General features: G+C 40.5%; 4 protein-coding genes across 7 annotated transcripts in view; 2 read left to right on the forward strand and 2 right to left on the reverse strand.

Moving 5' to 3' along the window:
• Positions 1–6389: 6389 nt before the first annotated feature.
• c19h4orf48 (chromosome 19 C4orf48 homolog) lies at positions 6390–8421 on the reverse strand. Its single transcript, XM_027011435.2, has 4 exons — positions 8277–8421; positions 7872–8037; positions 7477–7565; positions 6390–7163 (listed from the first exon to the last, which is right to left on the reverse strand). Exons 2-4 carry the CDS (start codon positions 7981–7983, stop codon positions 7092–7094), a joined length of 273 nt encoding a protein of 90 aa, XP_026867236.2. The 5' UTR covers positions 7984–8037; positions 8277–8421; the 3' UTR covers positions 6390–7091.
• A 2314-nt stretch (positions 8422–10735) lies between these two features.
• Positions 10736–17123, forward strand: nelfa (negative elongation factor complex member A). Of its 2 annotated transcripts, none has more exons than XM_027011455.2 (11): positions 10736–11002; positions 12274–12445; positions 12851–13012; positions 13161–13250; positions 13385–13512; positions 13849–13918; positions 14024–14112; positions 14403–14514; positions 14779–15089; positions 15199–15298; positions 15985–17123. In XM_027011455.2, exons 1-11 carry the CDS (start codon positions 10793–10795, stop codon positions 16167–16169), a joined length of 1629 nt encoding a protein of 542 aa, XP_026867256.1. In that variant the 5' UTR covers positions 10736–10792; the 3' UTR covers positions 16170–17123. The 2 variants fall into 2 exon arrangements, with proteins under 2 accessions (XP_026867256.1, XP_026867257.1); XM_027011456.2 differs by having other exon boundaries at positions 10884–10967.
• A 172-nt stretch (positions 17124–17295) lies between these two features.
• Positions 17296–23987, reverse strand: part of faah2b (fatty acid amide hydrolase 2b) — a 7577-nt gene continuing 885 nt past the window's right edge. The window contains exons 1-11 of one of the 3 annotated variants that reach the window (XM_027011454.2): positions 22045–22818; positions 21416–21498; positions 21179–21315; positions 20059–20268; positions 19830–19949; positions 19394–19529; positions 19168–19285; positions 18952–19071; positions 18478–18736; positions 17973–18161; positions 17296–17737 (exon numbers count right to left, since the gene is read on the reverse strand). In XM_027011454.2, the coding sequence (XP_026867255.2) occupies positions 17514–17737; positions 17973–18161; positions 18478–18736; positions 18952–19071; positions 19168–19285; positions 19394–19529; positions 19830–19949; positions 20059–20268; positions 21179–21315; positions 21416–21498; positions 22045–22230 (1782 nt within the window). In that variant the 5' untranslated portion in view covers positions 22231–22818 and the 3' untranslated portion in view covers positions 17296–17513. Of the gene's footprint in view, positions 17738–17972; positions 18162–18477; positions 18737–18951; positions 19072–19167; positions 19286–19393; positions 19530–19829; positions 19950–20058; positions 20269–21178; positions 21316–21415; positions 21499–22044; positions 22819–23987 lie in introns of those variants that run through there. The other 2 variants (XM_027011453.2, XM_035519668.1) reach the window with 2 other exon arrangements.
• Positions 21258–23987, forward strand: part of tesk1 (testis associated actin remodelling kinase 1) — a 16253-nt gene continuing 13523 nt past the window's right edge. Inside the window, exons 1-2 of the mRNA XM_027011450.2 lie at positions 21258–21345; positions 21439–21519. Of these exons, the coding sequence (XP_026867251.1) occupies position 21519 (1 nt within the window). The 5' untranslated portion in view covers positions 21258–21345; positions 21439–21518. The remainder of the gene's footprint in view (positions 21346–21438; positions 21520–23987) is intronic.

A 23987-nucleotide genomic window follows, 5' to 3' on the forward strand; every position in this document is an offset into this window, starting at 1 on the left:
GTCCAAGCTGTTATCAGCCCTCATTTCTGCTGTTTCATGTGGTGTCTTCCAGCATTAATTTAAAGTTGTCTACTTCTACTGAGCAAAGGCCAAGTAGTTTAATAAGTAGGGTCCAAGAATAACGTAGTTTCTTTATGAGAATTCACCAGTAATATTATCTCATGCTTAAACAAAATAGCTCATGGTTGAGCTCAAAGGCATGACTGCAGTGCAATAAAGACAAGTCGCATACATTTTACTACTCTCTTGTTATATTTTGTTCTTTATCAGATGACTTCTGGCCTGTGAATTACATCTGTTAATCCTGTTTGAACAGTTAGCTTGGGTTACAAAGGAATCACTTTATTATTCTGCTAAAGCTCTTGGAAGGTAATTGGAAGACAAGCCAATCAGCATCTAGTGCAATCAGAAGTGTAACATGAGCTGCTCACCCAATTAGTGCAAGGCGAACATACACAGAGGATGCAGGAGGGAGGGACAGATTCAAGAAAAAAGGTCAGAGATGGCAACGGCCTACTCTAATGTTGTATTCTGAGAATTAACTTTATACTTTTCCCTTTTTGTGCTTGCACAAGTATTCCACACTTTAACATTGATAATGCCTAGTGTTGTTTGTAGCCATATAATGATAGATTCCATTACTTTTTGGTAAAATAACATAATACAAAGACTAATTAATGTTTAAATATATCAGTAGTGCACTTGCTGATATAGTTACTACTACCTTTCTATGATCACATTAGATTGTACTGTCTGTGTGAGAGGAGGGGCAGCTCCAAGAATCAAATGCTCACTCCGCTCCCGCTTCCCTGCCATTCCCATATCCCCCCGCACAAGAGAAAGAAAACCGCCTCCTGATCCACTTCCATGCTTGGCTATCGTCCACGGGTATAGTAGCTACTGCTTGGAATTGCAGTTGTATCCTACAAGTAGCGAAGATATTTACATATTAATATAGTGACATGCTAGTTAATTTTTAAATCAAAGAGTTTGTAACTACTCTATGGTTTTTAATGTTTTCCATAGTAGTAGAATAGGGCTGATAATTGATAAATTTCATTTTCTTCACAAGCAAAATGTATATTTTATAGGGGAGGATATTTCCCTGAACAGTTCGTGGGCGTTACAACAATCAGCCCATTTTCTTTCTGTTTTTGTTTTGTTTTTTTGGGGTTTTTTTGGTGAGCTGTGTTAGAAAAAAGGTGCATGATTCTCATGTGATCATTTTGCTAGTGATGTGTCAGTCATGAAGGAGTCATGGAGTGTTTTTAAATGAACAAATTGAAAAAAAAACCTTTTTAAACAGGTAGACTAGCTCACTTAGCACATCTAGTGATTCAAGTGAAAGTTTGTATCCATATCTGATCGCAGATTGTGATCCAAATCTTGCAATAACAGTGACATGATTGTCTAATTCTTATGTGTTAGCTGTGCTGTAAATAAATGTTGTGGGGGAAAAACTCACTAAATAACTGAAGAGCCGTTTGGGAGCCAGAAGAGTTTTTCTTTTGGGTTGAGAGGTTACTTACCTGAAGTTGACGGTGGTAGGCGAGTGATTTCTCTAGAATATCCATATAGAGTGGCAGTGACAATCAAGAAGGGTTCATTCTAGGAATGTCAAGATTGGATTCATAACCAGTGTCAACTCAGGTTTTTTTAATTCAGTTTGAAATCCAGGGAAGTCATTATCTAAAATAAAGTCATAACACTAGTCAGCTTTATTACAATATTGCTCCTGAGCCTATGTAAGAATTCTTACATTTCATCATCCAGAAAAAATCCAGGTTATTTATAGCCTTTACTCCTATTTGTTCACTTTTAATTTATTGGATCAAGTAGAGTTTCTTATACAAGGAAGAGAAATGATTGACATGAGTGAATATAACTGAAAAATGAACTCAGGTGTTGCTAGGTTTGGATAATACCCACTGATATCACAAACACAGTGCACCTATTGACTGGCAGTCACACTGATACAAACACTTCCCTTCATTAATTGAAAAACAGTTGTTGAACTGCTATTGTCTTCCCACACATAACGTGTTTTTTTTGTTTTTTTTACGGTTTTGTGATTCAGTGAGTCATATTTTCATTTAAATGTGAAAAGGAGAATTAGGAGGGTAGCTCTTCCCCTGTAGGCTGTCTGTGGTGCCGGGCAGCTGAAGGTCGCTGGCTTCAGTTACCTGTGAAGGATGTGAGCAGCTGTGCCTTTGTCAGGCTTAATCGGTAGACAGCAGGGCACGGAGAGGGAGAAATCAGTCATGCCAGGACAGAAGGACAGGATGGAGGTTAGGTAGGGGAAAGAAGAGCACAGAATGGGAGCACATATGCAGTAAAGAAAGGCCTCCATATATTTATAAAGAAAACCATACTGATTGTGAGGCTGCTGCCCAAGTGCGGATATTGGACTGGTGTTTTTTCAAAACAATCAGCAGATCATTACAACGAACAGGTTTCAAGAAAAACAACTTTTAGCTCTGTAAAGTGTGAGTGCTGTCTTTTTCCTCAAGACTTCAACTAGGTCTGTTACCTGGGGACAGTATTTTAATTTCTGATATACACACATGTGCATATGACTCCATATGTATGTTCACATGTGTGTTTTGTTTCAACTATGCAAAGGCTAGAGGTCACAGGGTTAAAGTTGAGCCCGCACAGCATCCCTCCGCAGATGTCAGCCTACAGAAGTGCCCTGGAGAGGTTGGGGGAGGGTATGTGGACAGAGTTGGCAGGAAACCAGCAGTTCTATGGTGTGGAATAATATGTTAATGGGGCTCAGTGTGTATCTATGTAGTCTGACACATGGGCTAGTAACATGTCCGCCCAATGCTGAGTTAATTTAGTAACATGAGTCATTTAAGGCCACAAAGTGACCCAACTGTCCTTTGGTCAATTTGCAGGATTACATATTTGTGAACTATTGTTGTTTAGTGGCAGAATTATTATAGTTAATAAGAATATATGACAATATGTCAGTAGAAACAATCTATATAAATTTAGCACCCTGTAAATCTGGCTGTTAAATATTATATTATTATATATGCTCTCAAAGCAATATGTCAGTGTGTATGAGAGATGCACTCCCTGTTTACAGCTTTCTGTCTCAAAAAAGAAAGCTGTATCCATGTTTGTCCTGAGATGCAGTGTCAGCACCTAATATGCACCCACTCATATGGAGTCATGCCCACAGCTATGGGCATCAACCGAGAGAGAGAGAGAGAGAGAGAGAGAGAGAGAGAGAGAGAGAGAGAGAGAGAGAGAGAGAGAGAGAGAGATAGATAGAGAGAGAGAGAGAGAGAGAGAGAGAGAGAGAGAGAGAGAGAGAGAGAGAGAGAGAGAGAGAGAGAGAGAGAACGAGAACTAGCCAGAACTGGATTTTGCAAGCAGGGAGCGGCACACAGACAGATGGGGTGGTGGTGGGATTCAGGATGGAGAGATTATTCTTGAAAAATTTATCTCTTCTTTATTTTTTGGAGGTTTTATTTTTAAGATTTGTCCACTCTTGTCTCTTTTTCCGATTATCAGATTACAGTAGAGATGACCAGATTAGTAGTTTGTGCAAGATGCAAATGAGACAGTACATTGTGTAATTTGGCAAAGCCAGTATACACACACACACACGCATATACACACATGCACACACAGAGGTCATGGACAGCATGCCTCATACCTAATGTCAGCCTTCTTCCAATCCTCTGCCTCCCCCTCACTCTCTCAGTCCCACTTCTCACACTGCTCCAGCAGCCATGATATCCCTGCTTCCTGTAGATGCTCAGCCAGGCGAACCCATTGACTCCACCTCATACGGCAGCCCTGACCTCCCGCCTCTTCTTTATTCCTCTCCCTCTCGCTCCACAGCCTGTGGCTATGAGAAAGTGAATATTTCATTATCGGACATAGCTAGACCCAAGGCTATTCATAGATCCGGCTGCTAATGGGGAATTCATCTGAAGGCTCTGCAAAAATATGGCTGCATAATTAATGCATTATCACCTGCATTAATTTTTCATGAGCACTTCATTGCCACTGGAGGAATGCCTCAACCAAATTCCTTTGCTGAAAGTTGTGACTTAAAACTTACTAAGGGGCCAGTGTCGCTTACTTGCGGAAGCCAAAGCTGAATGTTTTCTCAGCTTTTGCATGTATATGTGCTCAATCCGTATAACAGTATAACCGTTTAATGATATAACAATATAAGAGTATAACAGTATAACTGTATCACAGTCATAACAGAAGTCCTCATCAGTAATGAGTGAATTTACAAAACTGTATGTGTCTAAAGTATGATGTTATAGTTCCTCTGGGAATCAAACTTGAATGCTTAATTCTGCATTGATTTCACCAGCAGCAATGATTATGGGCCCAGCCCCCATAGCTTTGATGTTATTTCTCTTCCTGTATCTTGAACAAGTGACAGGTTTATTAGTAATGATGGAAGATTAAATGACTGATAATTAACTTGATTAGAGTTATTAAATAGATAATTTTTGCTATATGTGATAAGCTTTTTGAACATGCAGTAAAAACACAATGAAACAAAGAAGTGGGCTGTGTAACAGGACATGTTCTTGACTCTGTTAGTGAGTAAATGGTAGGTCCCAGGCAGGGATATCAGCACACTTAAACTGTGGCTCACGCCAGCCTCCTCAACAACAAAATCATTCATATCATACCAGCATATCATTCTACCAGGAAAGTGTATTGTTCATTTTCACTTTCAAATAATCAAAGTTCCATGCAGTACTTTAGTGTCCTAAACTTCGAGGTTGAGGAAGAAGACAATGCTGTCTCACACAGACTCCAGCATAGTGGTACTGTAAGTTAATGATTATGTAATTTTCTATTTTGCACTTACAGAATACTAAGTGTACCCTAAATATATTATAAACAATTATATTTTACTCGGTTTACTCTACATTTAGCTCATCTGCTCCCTTAAATGACATTTCCTCTGTAAGCAGTTAACAGTTTGTCACACCACTGTGGCTTTGTCACAATAGATCCATTTACAATTTGCAAACACAGAATTACCCATAGAGTTCTGAAGTCTTTTAAAATTTACAACAGAACAATTCTAAAAGTCAGTAGTCCAAGGGTTGGACCTCTAGGTTCTTGGCTTAACAGTTTGAAGACCCATCAGGTGAGAGAGAGATTAGTACTGCTGGTAGGTTTGCCTCAGTGTGTATGTTTCAGTGAGGCATGGCTGGGTCAGCCTCATAGACATAACACAGGTCAGATATGAAATGGGCAGGGGTAGCTCAGTGGTTAAGGTACTTGACTAGTAATCAGAAGGTTGCCAGTTCATGTCCTATGACTGCCAGGTTACCACTGTTAGGCCCCTGAGCAAGACCCTTAACCCTCAATTGCTCAAGTTGTACTTAGGCATAATTTTAAGTCGCTTTGGATAAAAGTAAATGCCAGCTTTGTCTGACTATACTCAGAAAATCTGTTTGGTAACATCATGTTCCCTTAGAAGGGCATGGGAGGGGGGTGTATATTAAATTCATTCTTATTTGTCTATTATTAGTTATTACTATTACTATTACTAACTTGTCACTCAACTTTGAAGTGGATGACTGAAATTGTCTGAATTCATGCAGCATCACGCCAAACCATGAGCCCAATGTATGCAGAACCAAGAGAAGAAATCATAGAACAGGGTGTTTTTAGAGCATCCTCTCTGGGACTTGGGCAGGGTAAGGCATGCCAGGACACTGCTGCTTTCATTTTAAAACTGAAGTCCTGTAGTTACTGCTGCTGTAGCTATTTATTTCCTTTACTGCTGTACAGGGCCTAACCTGCGCTGAAGTGCTGCAGCGATGCGACACTGTAGGCGTGCATCCCCCGCTGGGTCTGGCTGTGAAGCACCCTCCACGCGGTGTATGAAAGTGCAATTAGTGCTGCAATCGATTTAGATGTCAAAACCTAAACAACCATCAGTAGAATTTCTCAATATTTCATTGTGTTTTGAACAAAAACATTGTCTCTAAAAAGGAATATTGTATTGATTAAACTGTACCAACAGGAAATAAATGCTTATACACTGAGCACAGCATATACATTCTTAAAGGAATCTGTTTTAGTTCAATTTCCATTCACTTCAAAGGTGATTGGATGATCACCATTTACTATTAAAACAGAACCATTCCAAGGAACACACACTAAAAGCATACTGATATGTGAGTACTGTGCGTTTGTGCTAGTCAACTAGACTCATCCGTGCTTACATTAACACCCCTTTCTGTCTAGTGTTGATAATTAACATAAGGGAAGATTATTCTCAGACTGCGTACAGGACCCTCATTTCATTCCATTGTAAATAATATGTTATAATTTAAATTTGTAAAAAAATTTAATAAGGTACCAACAGAACAAAATAACCACAAAAGTGACAATTGTAGCAGCTACATTTAATGGGGCATTGCTTTATGATTTTTAATGCTCTACAGAGCAGGGAAATCTGTATTACAGCTAACAGTTATGGAACAGTTAAAGCATTTGTTATGGCGTGATGACAGACAAAACGTCCATATAAACCATCTAGATTTGTGTATGCCTAGTCTTCATGCAGGTTCATATCAATTAGCTACTCTTACAACAAACGCAACACTGCCATTGGAGCATATTTCACATGATAATATTACAAGTTAATCTCCATAAATGAATTTCTTCTCTATAGGCTTTAGCATTGAAAATACATCTATATTATATGGTGCATGTCTAGAGTTAGTCATTCACATGGTCTTCATAAAGGCTAATAAAATATAAGTCTAAATAGCATGGGAAGAAGTTCTACTGTGCAAATAATATACTGTGTTATGCATGTTCCACATGTTTGAGTGTGAAGTTCCATAACAAAGAAACATTCTTCAACATTACACATATCATCACAACATTTATTATAAAACCTGTAAAATGTAGGCTAAAAGTTGAATACCACTGATCGTGTTAGCAAAGACAGCCCAGCAAATTCTGAAATGCTAGAACTAACTGTCAGTGAATAAGTATATGTCAATAAGTATATAAGTGAGTAAGTATACAAGAACAAGGTGTAATGGCCTGGCTGTTGAGTGTGGGAGCAGTAATGATGTTCAGGTTAGGGTGTTGACAGGCAGGCAGTCACACAGTGCCCTCCTCTCTGCTCGCAACACCAGAGTCTCAGTCTAAGGAACACAAGGGACAGGCAACAGGTCAGAAACGTCTAACAGATACAGTACTAATCTATGGGAATGATGTCACCTTCTTCAAGTAAGTAAGTATGACACAGATGTGTTTGACTAAAGTATTCTTACTTTCAGAGACGTGATGAACCCTGAGCATTCTCTGCATTGTTAAATGTGTTAAAGAAAGTTGCCCTAAAACACTGCACAATCTCAGCAACATGAACTTAAATACAAAATAATAATAATAATAATAATAATAATAATAATAATAATAATAATACAAACTTTACAAACTATCTATATAAAGACTTACCCGCGAGTCAAGGTTGAACGCTGTCTTCTTCAAATCTTGCAGTGCTCGCTGCATGAATTCAAACGCGTGGCAGTCCACGCAGGGCCGACCTAACAGAAAAGCAAATTGCATTGACCCAGATTGTGGGAATGGCAGACCAAAGTGCGTTCTTCATTGGATGAGATACCATATTATTTAGTGTACCAGATATTAGGGTACATTACGCCAAAGTCAATAGACACATTATAGCGTGTCTACATGCCACACCTTGTACTGTCACCTGTGCTGCTGAGTATGTTTAGTGACAATTAGCCTAGCCCACTTGCTTGGATGTACAGACTCTGAGGTAGATACTGATTAGATTCTGAATACAATGTATTCAGCACTGACAAAGGATCATTTTCAAAATGCCTTACTCTCTGCAGGAATGACCGTCCCCGACTCCTGCTCGGCTGCAATCTGCCTAAAGCAGAGAAGCTGAACTGCTAACAACAGCATCACCTTAGCGGAAACGCTGGTCGACCTCATACTGTCGCCCAGTGGCCTAGTAGCTAGCTCAAAACAGCGATGGAGTACCAAAACCTGTGAAAATAGAAAACCGAAAAACTTGTTACCGGTTATTAACACATACAATCGGAGAATCCTTTTTACTTTAAGATGTTCGGTAAATGTGTAATCTATGCCATGCAATCAGCTAAAGATTGTCTGTATTTGTCTCAGAAATTTAAAAAGAATATAATTAAACAGCAAGAGATGCAATAGACTCGAATATTGCTGGTAAAAGGTAACTAGGCTAATTAACCCAAAACACTGCTGTTTACCTGTAGTACAAAATAAGACCAACGACACCAAATAACTCCACCAAATTCGTCGTGTATTTTAGCCTATGTTGCTAAAATTCCAGACACCTATTCGCTCTTCGTCTGCAAACCAGTGCAATCCTGGCCAAAATATTTTATACAACACTCAATACATGCTCTTCTCTCTGATTCGTTCATACTGGTCACATGGGTAGCAACGTTGCTGTGATTAGCTTAATATATTTTGCCATCTTGAGATATCGAGTATTGTTACAGTCGGTCATTTAAGCAGTCTTTTAAAGTAATTGTGGTTAACTTTCATAACTGATCAAATAATAATAATAATAATAATAATAATAATAATAATAATAAATTGGCAAATTAACAAAACCTCAAACAATAAGATTTTTTTATTCCACAAACGATATGAATATGTATTCTGGCACTATTCATTACAAAAACTCCATCCTCGTACACAAAGACAGGCAAAAATCGCATAACACTGCAAAACATAAATAAACATACAAACAAAAATAGTATGCAGCACACAACACAAAACACAATACAATAAACCGGACTGTCAGAGAAGCAGTTTTTATGTAATGTGCTGACAGAAATTGCAGGTGTGAAAGCAAGTAGTAACAGAGATGAAGTTCAGTAAACTGATATAGATTAAATAAGACAGTAAAGAGGTGAGTTGCAGAGGCAGTGACGTTGGTCTTGGCTGCTGATTAACCAGTGATATGGCACTAGGGAAAACATTTCACGTGCCTGCAAGTTTTGATCCGAATGGATTTTATAAACGGCGACCGCCGAGGAAGTCGCATGTTTCCCATCTACAGCATTAATGTTCCTGCAATAAGCTTGTCAACTCTTATTATAAAGGTCGGCAGCGGAGGACGGTAGTAACGCGCTACATTTACTTAAGTAACTTTTTCAACAAATTGTACTTTTAAGAGTTGTTTTAAAAGAGGGTGCTTTACACTCTTACTCGAGTATATTTGCGAAGTCAAAATGTACTTTTACTCTGTTATATTAGTCGACGTTCCTTCTGTTACATTTAAAAATAATTTTTACATTTTGTACGCAGCTGTTAGCTAGGCCACGTAGGATATCTAGCTAGCCAGCCGGTCTGATCAGTCGCCTAATTGCACAGTAAATATAACGTATAAAAGTACATATAAAAGTAAGATGTCTAGTAAGTGACCGTGGGCAAGAGCTCGGAATATTCCCAGAAACTGTACTAATCACAAAGTGATCACTAAATCCAGTGTGATGCTTGTGACTTGTTATATTTATCCGATATGAATAACCGCATGTATCTTAAATATAACACATGAACTAAATAGGACAAAGACCCAGAGCAAAGAAAAACAGCTGTTTATAAATTATTTTTGCAGGCTGAATCCAAATATGTTTTCTAAATTTCTCAACTATATGTTTTTTGTTCCCATATATTTTCAGTTACATGTAAGGCATTTAGCAATGTGCTTTTAGCTGTCTACTTAGACAGCACAAATAGTTTACAACCGATTATACTCATATATCGTTATGTATAGTAGGCCTATGGAAAATCGGTACCAAAGAAAGTGGATTCCCTCTATATTGGCAAACTATTACTGGATATCTAAGAGGGCTGTTCAAGAATGGACATATTTTAAGTGTAACAATAGCTTTATTAATAGGTAACATATACTTAATGTAAAATTCACTTAAACCCATGCCTGAGAAAAACATCTTTAAAACAAATTTGTATTCAGCGTAAAAAGAACTATGAGAACTACATATTTTAGTTTTGGGGCACACACGCACATATTGTTGCCTTGTGTTCTTAAATTAGTTCCAATGAAATATCTCGCTACTTGAGTACTCTTTTTAACAGATACGTTCTTACTTTTACTTAAGTATTAATTTAAATGGCTACTTTTATTTATACTTGAGTTATTATTATTTTAAAAATAACAGTACTTTTACTTGAGTACATATTGCGGCTACTCTACCCACCTCTGGTCGTCAGTGACTGGGAGGTCACGGCAATGACCTTTTGAACAAACACGTTTTCCATGAAGTTTGCCAGCTGTTGGATGGGACAATAGCAAAGCCAATCCATACTTAGAGTGGCACGTTTTCAGTGTTGAATTATTAGAAATCTACCATGTCCAACGAGATGCTGATTTTGCAGTTTTTCATAAAAGGTTTCTGCGTTTTGGGGAGTTATAAAGGATATATGCGTCCCAACTCGCATGCCCAAGGATTGTTAGAAACTTTTGATCCCCGCCAGGTATTTATGTTCTCAAAGGAAATAGGTGGCCATTTATGGTCTCACTAAAAAGTAGTGATACTTATTTAGTTCGCTCCATTTTCACGTGAAAGTTAGGAGAAACTTGGGTGAAAGGGTTTCAACGCCTGGGATAATAACGCGACAACGTTTTCTCTGAGTGGTATTGCGCTCCTGCTGTCACATGGGTCCTGACGCTGCTGTGTTTTCTTAGGTAGCCCGTTAAAATGCCCGAACTAATTATTCGTCTCTTTCCAAGATGGCGTCGATGAGGGATAGCGACACCGGCCTGTGGCTTCATAATAAACTAGGCTCAACTGACGAGCTGTGGACGCCCTCAAGCATTGGTTCGCTGCTGACAGTGTCGGTTATTGACAACATACGGTTGTGTTTCTCCAATCTGTCGCCTCCGGTGAAGCTGAAACTGCTGCTCGGTATGCTGCATCTCCCGCGCAGGACTGTTGACGAGGTGGGGCTGCATGTTGCTATGATTGACTGACTGAGGAGCTCAGATGGTGCCTAACAATAACACACACGCAGCAACCTAGACGGTTTGTTGCTACGACAAACCAACCTTTTGCAGTAAACCGCAGCAATAATGCATATTCGTGTCCGTTTTCGCAGCACAAATCTGAGAATCCTTGAAGTTTTAAGATGAGTTAGCTAAGGCTAGCAAAGTTAGCAAAACTAACGGTGTCCCTCAACTATTTGGCTAGCTAACATGAAGCTAAACTGCCCACTGCTAGGTTTTTTTTTTTAGGTGAAACAGATTTCTTAGGCGTTTTCTAACAAGTTATCAACACAATGTTAATGACTGAGCCGAATAACTAGCTAGGTAGCCGCTCCTTCAGTACTGGAGTTAATCGAGGTCGGTTGCTAAAGACACAAAGTCACGCGCTGCATTTAGTAGAACGTACGCTCGTGCTAATTACGCTTGTGCACGTGGGCTGACTGTCAGTAGTGTTTTTTGCACGTTTTTATTAGGGCTTTCATTGTTGATCAGTGGACAGTAACACCAGTGAATGATTTGTCCCCCGGTGTTGAGTTCTCTGGTTTTGCATTTATTTGTAAAAGCACTTGATTACGTTTTTTCAGTATTCTGTACGTATGACCACGCCCCTTTATTATTGTCAGATAGGGCTGATAAGAGAGCGCATCATTAAAGCATCGTCACGTTTGTACACTATAGAACTTGAATATAGTAAATATTAGTGGGAAAATCTTATCTTACTGTGTGTAGTTTAGAGGGATCTATTGCCTACGTTGTATGTACGATATGTCTGTATGAGTTTGGTCTCTGCTGATGCCTTAGGCTCAGGTGTATCACATCAGTCAGCTCCCTCTCAGTGGTGTATAAGTTAATAAGGAGTATTTTAGGTTGTCTTTTGTAATGGTTACAAAAGATGCTTGTTAAACAGTTGCCCTGTTCTGTGGTATTTAATATCAATAATTATTCAAACAGCACTAAATGGTTTATGCAATAGTCAGTTTGCAAATTGGTATTCCTTGGTATGTTTTTCATTCACTAGCTTCAGGATATCTGGCAATCAGTGTTACCATCTAGTGTCTGGTTATTTCTTGTAAAGTCCCTTCAAATAAGTAAGCCATTGCTCATTGATTGCATTCTGACCTGTCTGTGTGACATTATTAATTTCATAATGCAGACTTCAGTTAAAAGAAGACATAAATTTTTCCTTCTCTTTCTCTCTCCTGCTTTTCTACCCCATGTTGTGGTGTCAGATGAAGGAGGCTCTGTCGGAGATCATTCAGTTAGCCACCGTTGACTCAGAACCCTGGGTGCTGATGGTGGCCGACATCCTGAAGTCGTTCCCGGAGACAGGCTCTCTCAACCTGGACCTGGAGGAGCAGAACCCCAATGTGCAGGACATCCTGGGGGAGCTCAGGGAGAAAGGTCAGAAAGGAGTAAGGGTTTGTGATGTACATGGTCAAAGGTCATGCAGTGAAAGGGCAATATTCTCAGTCAACAAGGCTTTTATTTTGCTTGTCAGATATTTGCTTGTCAGAGGGCAGTGGTGCTTGTAATTGGGACTTGTATTTGGAAGGTTGCTGGTTCAAGCCCCACCACTGCCAAGTTGCCACTGTTGGGGCCCCTGAGCAAGACCCTTAACCCTCAATTGCTCAAGTTGTACTCAGTCACAATTGTAAGTCGCTTTGGATAAAAGTGTCAGCTAAATTCCATAAATGTAATTATTTGGTGAACTTGATTCTTTGCAGGTACACCTCAGAAGATGCAGCTAGCTTCACTATGTCTGTAGACTTACTGCAGTGTGTGTGTATGTGCTTTCTTTTACCTCAGTCAGTGAGTGTGAGGCATCTGTCATGTTGCCTCTTGAGTGTCAGTATCTGAATAAAAGTGCTTTGACCACACTGGTGGGCCCCCTCACACCACCCATCAAACATTTCCAACTCAAGAGGAAACCCAAAAGTGCCACACTCAGAGCCGATCTTCTCCAGAAATGTAAGTGCATGCATGCATGCGTGCATGTGTGTGTGTCTGTATGTGTGCATTCATGTTTGTGGGCATAGAAATATTCAGTGTGTGTGTGTGTGTGCAGTTTATTGTGTGCTTGTGTGAGTTAACTGTTGTGGCTGTATTCAACTTGTAGCTACAGAAACTGCACAGCAGTTAAAGAAAACAGCAGGAGTGCCTTTCCATGCTAAAGGAAGAGGACTTGTCAAGAAGATCGACACCACAAGTGAGTTAAATAATGGATCTTTTTTTGCTTTCTCTCTTGCACATTTTCACATACTTGTTCTATTGCAGTCACCCCCCACATACATTCGCACACACACTTGAGAAGCTGTAATAACCTGTGCCATTCTGCTTCAGCACCGCTAAAAGGGATCCCCAAGGCTCCGTTTCGCAACCCCACCACTCCCAGTATGTTTAGCCCCCCCAGCAACAGAGCTCCCATAGCACCAGCCCGCACACCCCAGCGCAAGGAGAGAGGTGTGAAGGTAATGCCACACCACAGACTTGGCACACATCCTCAGAATGCTGACACATGGATCCAGTTTACTCAAACCCAGATTAAGCATAAAACTAATTTCCAGTGGCAATATATTATTTGCATTGCAGTTTAATCCAGAACTGGGCTTTAATCCAGATCTGGCAAACTGACCCTTGGTTCTTCACACAAAACATTGGCTTTGCATTTGACATTTTCAAATAAATTCCAAGTTTACTGTGTGTTGGGGAGTATATCAGCATACACTTATGTGAGATGGAGAATTGCAGAAGATTATTCAGTCATTTGGTGTGTTATTGCAAAGTGTTTTGTTTTTCTTGGCTAGTTATTAGATATTTCAGAGTTGGATATGGTGGGAGCAGGCAGAGAAGCCAAGAGGAGAAGAAAGACATTGGGTAAATTTTGTTAATTGTCATTAGTGCTCAGAGCTGTAGTCCTAACAGCACTTCAAAGTGATCTTGCCTACAGGTCAACAGTGCCTTGCCCTCTCTCTCTTTCAGACACAGAAGCAGGAGAGAAGGCAGCCAAAGAAGAGGCAGTGGTGGAGAATGCTACCCCAGATTACGCTGCTGGTCTGGTATCCACACAGGTATGTATAGAAACTGTGCGAAAATGCATTTTTCTTAATGTACATCATTCTAAACAGGCTGTAATCTTCAGGTCTAATAAGGGGATCTTATTGGTGGATTAAGGGGAATGAGGTGAACGTTGCTTTGACTGACCTCTAATAGTGTCTCTTTCAGGAATATTAGACAGTTGGCAAAGCCTGCATCATTGCTATCAGTCTGGTTCCACAAATGATTTATTTTCGATCACAGTAAACATGTTTTTGCTGTAAATGAACTTGTATCAGCAAATTCAATTGAATTCTTTGAATAGAAACTGGGGGCGTTGAACAACGAGAGTGCTCTCCCGTCAACGAGCTACCTCCCAGCAACCCCCAGCATGGTCCCCTCCTCCTCCTACATTCCCAGCTCCGAAACGCAGCCAGGTGTGACACTGCATTTTAATCACTTCAGGTTTGCTTTAGTCCTAGTGCACTGCTAATGTAAGGTGTGAACTTTTTAAATTTAATCCATGCATCCTATTAGTAGAGAAACCTTTTACACAACAGCTGATAAATTTGCAAAATCTGTTGCAAACTGTATAATATTAGCCATTACCTGACAAATTGTTTATTGTTGAGCCTAATTTTATTTAATTTTGTTTAATCTTTCTCCTATGTTGGCTTCTTTGTGTTTGTGCTTTTCTTTAGCAAACGCAGGTGGTTCGGGTCGTGATGCTACAAACCGGCAGCCAGAAGAGTCTACAGCTACCAGCACAGCTGCTGCCGCACTGCCGGGCCAGTTTAAACAGAGACCACCCATGTACAACGCCAGCACTGCCAGTCCCACAGCCCCGACCTCCCCTACCACGCCCACCAGCACGCCCCTCAACAACGCCCCGCCTCCCGCTGCCACGGCAACACAACCAGACACACCCACTGCACCGCCCAACACCACAGCTCAGCCCACCCCTACGCCAGCCCCCCAGCAACCACCACCCAAAAAGAATCTGTCACTCACGGTGAGGGCATATTGGTCTGGGACTCACCAAGACTTTCCTTGAATCTTTAAGGGACTTCCTAAGAAGTGTTTACTGTTTACTGTGTTTACTGTGTTTACTGTCACTGCAGAGAGAGCAGATGTATGCGGCGCAGGAAATGTTTAAGACTGCAAACAAAGTTACTCGACCAGAGAAAGCGCTTATCTTGGGCTTCATGGCAGGATCAAGAGGTACTGTGGTTCTCATATACAACCAGTCACATTTACAGCATTTGGCACTCTTATCTAGAGTGACTTAACAAAGTGCTTTGCCATTTGCTCATAGAATGAATCCTAACGAGTACAGTAGATGTTAGTCACCACCTTGAGACTGGCTTGAACAGGAATACACATTCTATGATTATCTTTATAACTAAGGGTGTAAAAGATACATTAGTCATAAACTTGATTACAAGTCATACAAAGTCTTTGGCACATAATACACTTTTTCAGCTGTAATATTAAAACAGTACCTTTAATTTAAAGTTTTCCTGGACAGTGAATAAGTCTAGTCTTACTAAATTGCAGTTCCAGTTGTGAATCATCATAGGGAAGTCATTTTAGTCTAGGTTTAGACTTAATTTGGGTCTGGAAAACCGACTCAGCAACAGGTAAAACTGTTAAATTTAATACACAGTTCAGTTTATTCTTTGTTCTGCAGAGATGTGCTTACTGGACTGAATATTTCAGTAAATCAGATTCATGGGCTCAATTTCTCCTAACCAGTTCTATGCAGTTGTTTACAGACTTGTGCTGAGGTGACCATTTTCCAGTGTAAAATAGTTTTTAGTCTAGGACTGGGCTCTGGGCATTGAGTTATAGCTGTGTAAACTTCGTGCCTCTTCTCACTGTGCCTGTGGTCTATTCATCCCCTTCAGAGAACCCCTGTCCGGAGCAGGGTGACATCATCCAGATCAAGTTAAGCGAGCACTCGGAGGTGCTGCCCAAGGCAGACGGCACAGGCAGCACTACCATGCTGGTGGACACGGTGTTTGAGATGAACTACTCCACGGGCCAGTGGACACGCCTCAAAAAATACAAGCCTATTACCAATGCCTCCTGAGGGAGGAGTCCGCACTCACCACACGCTCACACACACACACACACACACACACACACACACACACACACACACACACACACACACACACACACACACACACACACACACACACACACACACACACACACACACAGAGTATGTGGGCCAAATTGTGAAATACTGGGATTAGGGCAACATTAGGGCAAGGGTTCGGGGGGTTGGATTAAGGGGAATGAGGTGAACGTTGTTTTGAGTGACCTCACTTCCTTATCTTAATGTTCCTGCATTGCCAAAAGCCAGGGACCTTAGATTTTTGTTTTGTCTTTTTGTAATATGTTCATTAATTTTCATAGCCCTGAAAAATAAAAAACAAATCCAGAATGTTGGCAAAAACAAAATGGAACAAAACTGGAGTTGTTCCTCTAGAATGTTTAGACCTTTGAAGAGACCTGTCAATATGGCATCATATAACAGCCATAATAATGGCTAGAAACAGGAAATCACGCTGTCTGGTTCAGTGTGAGAATGTGAGAAAACTATGAATTTGGCAAAAGGAAGTAAAAAAAGAATGGGCAGATTCTTTTGGTGGTTATATATATTTTTACATTCTGAAGGATGTTTGTTTTTTAGCCTCATAGAAGAAGGGAATAAAGTCAGTCAGATCCATGTCCAGATTTGAGAAGTTTGCTGAAATTCCAAAATACTGCTATGGCATTCCTCAGATCTACTTTTTGGGAAGAGGGAAATACCAGAATTGTTTTACTAGAAATATCATTTGTTAGAGGCACACATAAATGAAATTTTCACCAATCCATAAATAATGCAGGATCTATGATACATAAAAAGACAAATGTTAATCAGTAAAGAAAGGTTTTAGCAGCAACACCTAACAGATGTGATGTTAGTCCTAAATGTGTCTCAAGACAAGTATTGACTTGGAATGAAGCTGGAAAATAAATTGGACAGAAGTTCCAATGAAAATCCCAAACTGTTTGTTAAACAAGTTACATGGGTGAGCTATTAAATGAGGTGAATGGGCAAACCATTAAAACTTTTTTTTTTTCTTCTTTATTTTTTTAACAGGGGAAAGCTGTTAAAATGAGGCTTTTAGCACCTGTGTTTGAGAGCAAGATCACATTAACACACCTTTTACCAATGAATGTTTGTTTATTGCACACTGTTCAAACTCTTTCCAGTCCACAAACATTTGTGGTAAGCATAAAAGTAATGCAACCAATCAAAGAGCCATCCAGCAATCTGTCTGGCTTATGTGTATACCGAATATGATGTAATAAATATCTAATTAAAAGCAGAAAAACATCCCATTCAAAGAAGAGAGGATCCATTATGGACGCTGAGTCCTGTCTATGATTTTTCATGGTGCTGGGTTTGACTGAGGTTGTGTGCTCCTGCTGCCTCAGCTGCTGGCTCTCTCCAGCCCCCAAAGGCTCTCTCCAAGTACCGAGCCATGGCCAAGGTCAGGTGGTCCTGGAGTCTCCCTGCTACAACCTGCACACCCAGCGGCAAACCCTCCTCATTCAGCCCTAGTGGACACTGGCTCACAGGAAGGCCCAGGATATTGAAAATCCCTGTAAAATGTTGCATAAAAGAAGCCCACTGAGGTCTATAGTTCCTTGTCTGTTTAAATTTTTGTCTCATGTCCTAGGCTATACACAAATCCTCACCGATCCCTAAGGATGGAAAATGCTTATATGTACAAATAATGTACTTGTTTACATTTTTTTTAAACACATCATTTGTTTACCTCTAATATGCACCAAGACACCCTTGCCCCCATTTGTGTGTGCGCCACATGCCACTTACCTGTGTAAGAGAAATTAAATGGTGTGAAAATTGGATGGTGGTGTCTCGGGGCCAGGAGAGGGTGAGACGGATACAAGAGCACTCCGTCAGTCCCCAGTACCTCGTCCATCTCGCGCTGCAGCGTCTCCTTCTGCTGGAGGATGAACTGCGACGGAGTGGCACTGCAAGTGCTCACCAGTAGGGCCCAACCTGAACCAAATAGACAAGCAGGAGTATTTACACAGCTGTTAACCCTATTTCCTAGTTGGAATTTTAATCTTAACTTTAAAACTAAATGGTAATGTTATGAAAAAGTGATAATATGGGTTTTATTACAATGAGAAACCACTTGAGTTTAGTAATGTTATGGACCTGAGTCCAGTTATGCTATATATACAGATTTAGCAAAAAACCACAGATTGAGGAAAGTGATGGGGTAAACTGGTCTAACAATAAGTTAATACATTTAAATGATGATTGAATGCAGAGATGGGGAGGATTAACCAGCACAGATCTCAGCACCTACTCCAAGATTCTGAATGCACCCAAGACCAAAAAGCTGAAGCGGTGTCCATCGGTAAGCCTGGTGGTGCAAGGGGCCCACTGTGGCTCGACACGTGGCTCTGTGTTTTTGGGGTTTTTTTACATTTGTTTGGTTTTGCTGGCATGTTACCAATGGTAGGCAGTGTGTGGTCACACTTCCCAAACAACCACTTGATCAGCTCCCACAGTGGCCACGCACCGGGCCCTCCATCACTCATCAGCTCCACAAATGACTGTGGTGGCTAAAACACACCCAGACACAACGTGAGATCATGTAAATGATGAAATACAAAAGGCCAGTTTGCCATTGTATAGGTAAGATGGTAGGGTGGTTTTCGCTTTGAGAACAGTCATTAATAGCCTATCATCTTAACGTTAGTCCATAAGTGTGGCATGCTTGTCATTTTCACGTAATACTGATTACTACTGTTCTCCCCTTGAGGATTTGGTGACGGACCTTGCCATCTTTATCTGGCAGAGCGAGGAAGGTGTCAAAGATTTGGTAGGAGTACTTCAGCTGGGGGAAGCTAATATCCTTAACTCTGACTCCCAGATCTTCCTCTAGTTGCCTCACCACCTGTAAACATCAGGAGGAAGAAGGTACATATTGTTTTCAGTAGTGATTTAAATCACCAAACGTGCTACAAAATGATGAGACACCTCCTTAGGTAACCTTTCTTTGTGCTCGCATGAGCTGTTTGTCCACAGGTGATGTCAGTGGGGATCCACCATCATCCACCACTGTGAAGAAACGCAGCTTTTTCAAGTCCACTTCTAAAGACAGAGAGAGCCTGTGAACATACACAAGTGTGGATGGTCTGCAGCTGGCATGCACTTGCAAAGGTGGAGAGAATGTTATTAGAATGTGTGTGTATATGCATGTGCGTGTATATGTATACTTGTCTGCATTGGCTCCAGCCATTACTCTCGTCATAAGCAGAAGGTCTTCAGCATAGCGACACAAGGGGCCTGCACTCAGAAACTCATCATGGAGACCAGAAACAGCTGGGTGCTGACCAACATTAGAGATTATTCCTGCAGTGAAGAACAGAGTCCAGGGCTTAGTATGCACACATACCAGCCAGGATTCAAATGTATGAAATTTACATAAGATTTGTTTACATAGAAAAGGATCTAGGAGTCATGTATACATTCATCTTGGACCAGTTTCTTTAATCTTAAACAATTCTACATGGGTAGCAGGGCTGCTTCAAGGTGCACTTTTTCTCAGAAACATTCTAGACCCCTGGACCTGGTGTTTATCATCATGCAAACCCAACTCAGTATGCTTTTTATAGCACATGAGTTCAAATGGATCTAAAGTTTCAAACACACCTGGTGTCGGTTTATGTCCGAATATGCCATTAAAGAAGCAGGGCATGCGGATGCTGCCCCCGATGTCAGAGCCGATCCCAATCACAGAGCCGCCACTGCTCACAATGCTTCCCTCTCCACCTACACGGGAGAGCATTCACCATCTTAAGATATTCCAACTACCTCTATATTGGTAGGCACAGTGATGCGTTATGCAGGTCTAACTCTTGAGAATTCCTACAACACGTACCTGAGCTTCCTCCACTTGTCCTGCCTATGTCGTAGGGGTTGTTGGTAATTCCATGTAGATGGTTGCTGGTTTCCATCCACATACAGAGTTCACTGGTGTTGGTCACACCCAGTGGAATGGCTCCAGCTCTCTTCAGCAAGGCTACATGGGGTGCATCCTCGCTAGAAATCACCCCAGCTCTGGAGATCATCCCCACTGAGCAGGGCATTCCTGGAAGAGAGAAATAGGAAGGAAGAAGATGGTACAGCTATCTGTGTTAAGATGTGCTGTGCTTTTTGCAGGACCACCTAGCAGGATGGGCTAGAAGAGGCATTTTCTCTCACTCACTCACTGACTGATACACTTTGTTTGCAAACTAGCCAACACTGAATGTCATTGGACTTTATTTTTACAACAAACAAGCCTCAAGACCCCCCACGCAACACAAACAGACAATTAGTGACCTTCTAAAGGATATAAAACTTGGATAAATGGTCATAACAGTGGTCACCAACCTAATACGGCTGATATGATAAACATGCGAGATTGGCCTGTCCATCTTCTCCTGACAATGCTATTCTGTCACTCTCTGCCACCAGTTCAGCTCTATTAGCCCACAAAGTGGGCTAATATTTTGGAACACTGCGCAGCAGATTAACTATCATAGTAGCGGGGCTCTGGGAAACAAGACGCAGAAGACCACTCATTCTGTGTCCTTCAGAGATTTCCAAGTGTTTCAGATGTCATGCTTTTGACACAACATGAAAGATGCTGTGCTGTAAATGGCAGTCCAGTAAATCCTGTCTAGTTCTTCTTTTTTTTCCAGTCACTGTTGATTTATTTATTTGTTTCTTTGGTTGGTTCTCATAGTGTATATGATGGTTTTCTATTTCTTATAAACAGGGAAGAACCCTTCACTGGTCGTATTCTTACACTCTTAACATCTTGAGATCTTAGTACATTTTCAAAGTACAGTTTAGTATTTACAACAGTGTTATTGTGTATCAAGTCGGTTACATTAGCGTTTTAATCAAGCTCTTTACATCATTGTAATTGGCTATGAATATGGAACGAGAATGGCAGACAGTGTTTTGTCTGATTGCGATGCTATATAAAGGCTTTGGTTTTATACTGTGTTTACCTTGCAGGAAAAAGGATCCTTTGACAGATAAAGGGACACCCAGGAGAGGAAGTTGTTCCTGAAGTACTTCCTCACCCCCAGTGTGCTCCTCAATCAGCTGATCCACATGAGCTGCCTCCGACAGGGCTGAAGAGAATCTGGGGGAAAGAAAGAAAGAAAATAAGGCGGTTGGTATTTTTGCTACTTTGTAAATAACAACAACAAAAAAGTAACTGATCTGTAATGGTGAGAACACACCTGTCATTAACCATTGCATTTAGGAGTGGATTCACCTCCTGGATCCTGTCAATAAAGGCCTGCACCACCTCTACACTTGACACCTGTAAACAAGACGAACAGGAGTGAGTATACTCTACATTAACATTGAACAACGTGAGTTTAATTGCATGAAGCTTATATTTTTTCTAGTTTTGACTAAAAAGACATGGTGGCCCATTGGCTAGAGAACTATGTCAATAACCAAAATGAACAAACAAACAAAAAAAAAAACGTGAGATTGATGTAATTTGAGCTAATTCGGCTAAATTTAACTGTAGTTATTTCAGGGAGGTATTCTGGCAAACAGGAGGTTAGTCGCATGGTACGAACACAACATTGACACATCACAAACAGGTTTACTATTATTTTTATATATGAGAGTGATTATGTTCCTCAAACAGAAAATATCGATAATTTGTTGTAAATGTATTTTTAATATATGTAGGATGTTAGAGACACTATCGGGAACTAGACAATATATTTTTTCTTCCTGTATCCTGCTACAGAGAACACGTTATTAAAACTTCGACGTTTGACTGCAACTACATAAATATTTGCTCTAGTGCTAATCCCAGCCTGAGGTAAGGAGCGAAACTAAAATGCCAAACCTCTCTTTTGCGAATTTTCTCTGCCAGCTGCACTGCAGACAATTTGAGCAGTGGGTTTCTGATTGGTGAAAGTTTTAAGGCTCCATCGTGGCGTTGGCGTGAAAGCAACCGAAAAAGCATGTATAGCACCCCAGTAACTGCTTGAAAGATCCATTTTTTAAGGCGTTCACCGACTGTTAGTCCCATGGTAAACACAGCGAAGTCTCTACTGTTTAAATCCCAGCCTGCAATAGGAGCAGGACGCTTTGTATGGGTAACGCCTGGAGACTATGGAAAGATCTGACGTTAGCTACGTTTTACTGCCAGTTAGCATCTTATCAGCTTGCAATAGGTCATAAAGACATGAAAAGCAAAATTAGATTATGGTTATTTATTAACACTGCTGTTATGACTATTCATGTGTGCCTGTTCATGGCTATGACTTTTTCTTGTTACACCACTTATAAACTCCGCTTTGGTCTGTTAGGACTATAACAAGTTTTACTTGTATGCAAAATGTATGGTAGCCCTGTTACACTTTTTCTTTTGTGTCTCGTGTGACTGGTTTAACATATTTCCGGTTCAGAAAGTATCCGTAGAGTGCCTGACTACAATGAACGAGATTTTAGACCTTTGAAGCGACTCTGACTTTTTCATTTTGTATATAAGATTAAATGTAAGGAAACTATATTTTCACGTATGTTTTGCCATTGTACTGTTTTGTATCGGACTCCATGTAATTTTCACATTAAACTTATTCACGTTTCTAACTTTAACGGGAACTTGCGATGCTAGTTGATGACACTAGGTGGCACCATAACTTAATATTTTCAGTGGTATTGACGAAAATTTAAAAAACCTCGGGTGAATTAAAGATGTATATTAAAAAGTATTTTTGCAGTGTTACTATGACTCCCTTTACTCTCCATTTAATGAAAACATTCGTTCATTCTTTCAATCATTCATTCAAAAGTGCTTAATCCAGTTCAGGCTAGCCAGACCCAGATCCTATCCTGGTATCATGGGGAACCATCTATGAGTCTTGAATGTAAGATGAAAATTATGAAAAATACTTATTTGGTCCTCCAAGATAAAAAGGAATGACTCTTGTCTGTTTTTACAGTTAGAGTTTGAGGCCTTGTCTCAGACTGCCCCAGGGGACTGTGGGGTCAGCTGAGACCAGTAACCTACAGGTGCTCTGCCCCCTCCCATACCACACCCCCCCCCATTTCCCATCCACCCCCCCCCCCCCCATCATGGGCTATAGTGTCGGTCTAAGACAGCTGGCGAGCCCTGAAACCAAAGAAAGATCCCACCAGATGCACACACACACATTTACTCACACACAAAATATATTTGTTAAGATGTGCATGTCTCTCCCATAGTTGTCCCACATTTAACACATTCATTTCTCTCTCTATTTCACATGTACACACATATGCATGTTTATACTTTCTCAGTGAGCCCAGCTGAATCTTGCAGCTACTACTAATATCTAGAGGAACATTTTTAATGAGCTCTGTGCATTTGCTTCCATCCCATTTCAATAAGACTGCAGAGACTCAGATCATTTAGCACATGGCATTTTCATTTGGATGTTTTGGTTTTGGCATAGTGCCAGATTGTCTGAAGCCTGTGAATTGTTTTTGTCTACTGGCCAAGCATCACACAGGAGTCAATATTACCAACAGAAATGAAAAGGTCAAATCAAATGGCCAGTGACTATGGTGACACAATGAAAGAAATTGTTAAATGTTGATTTATGTTTATAGAGGGGCGCTATAATATATCTAGAGTTCAGTGTACATCTCTAATCATTTAGTGAGTTCAGTTAGGGGTCAAAATACAAACTCTCTCCATTTTGACTTGTCATAAACCAGTTTAGAACAGATAAATAACTTAACAGAGTTGTTTAATAATTTATGCATTATTTCTGTGTCCACACAATGGTGTCACCCTGGCAT

The sequence above is a fragment of the Electrophorus electricus genome, chromosome 19, assembly GCF_013358815.1.
Source record: "Electrophorus electricus isolate fEleEle1 chromosome 19, fEleEle1.pri, whole genome shotgun sequence".
Taxonomy (NCBI): Eukaryota; Metazoa; Chordata; class Actinopteri; order Gymnotiformes; family Gymnotidae; genus Electrophorus; species Electrophorus electricus.

What these genes read in the sequence shown, in the direction of transcription:
- c19h4orf48 (XM_027011435.2), bottom strand. Translation starts at nt 7,983, where the DNA reads ATGAGGTCGACCAGCGTTTCCGCTAAGGTGATGCTGTTGTTAGCAGTT. An exon ending in GACGGTCATTCCTGCAGAGA is followed by an intron (nt 7,566 to 7,871) that starts GTAAGGCATTTT and finishes CTTTTCTGTTAG; the next exon opens with GTCGGCCCTGCGTGGACTGC. An exon ending in CGTTCAACCTTGACTCGCGG is followed by an intron (nt 7,164 to 7,476) that starts GTAAGTCTTTAT and finishes TGTGTTCCTTAG; the next exon opens with ACTGAGACTCTGGTGTTGCG.
- nelfa (XM_027011455.2), top strand. Translation starts at nt 10,793, where the DNA reads ATGGCGTCGATGAGGGATAGCGACACCGGCCTGTGGCTTCATAATAAA. An exon ending in GGGGGAGCTCAGGGAGAAAG is followed by an intron (nt 12,446 to 12,850) that starts GTCAGAAAGGAG and finishes CTTTTACCTCAG; the next exon opens with TCAGTGAGTGTGAGGCATCT. An exon ending in GAGGAGAAGAAAGACATTGG is followed by an intron (nt 13,919 to 14,023) that starts GTAAATTTTGTT and finishes TCTCTCTTTCAG; the next exon opens with ACACAGAAGCAGGAGAGAAG.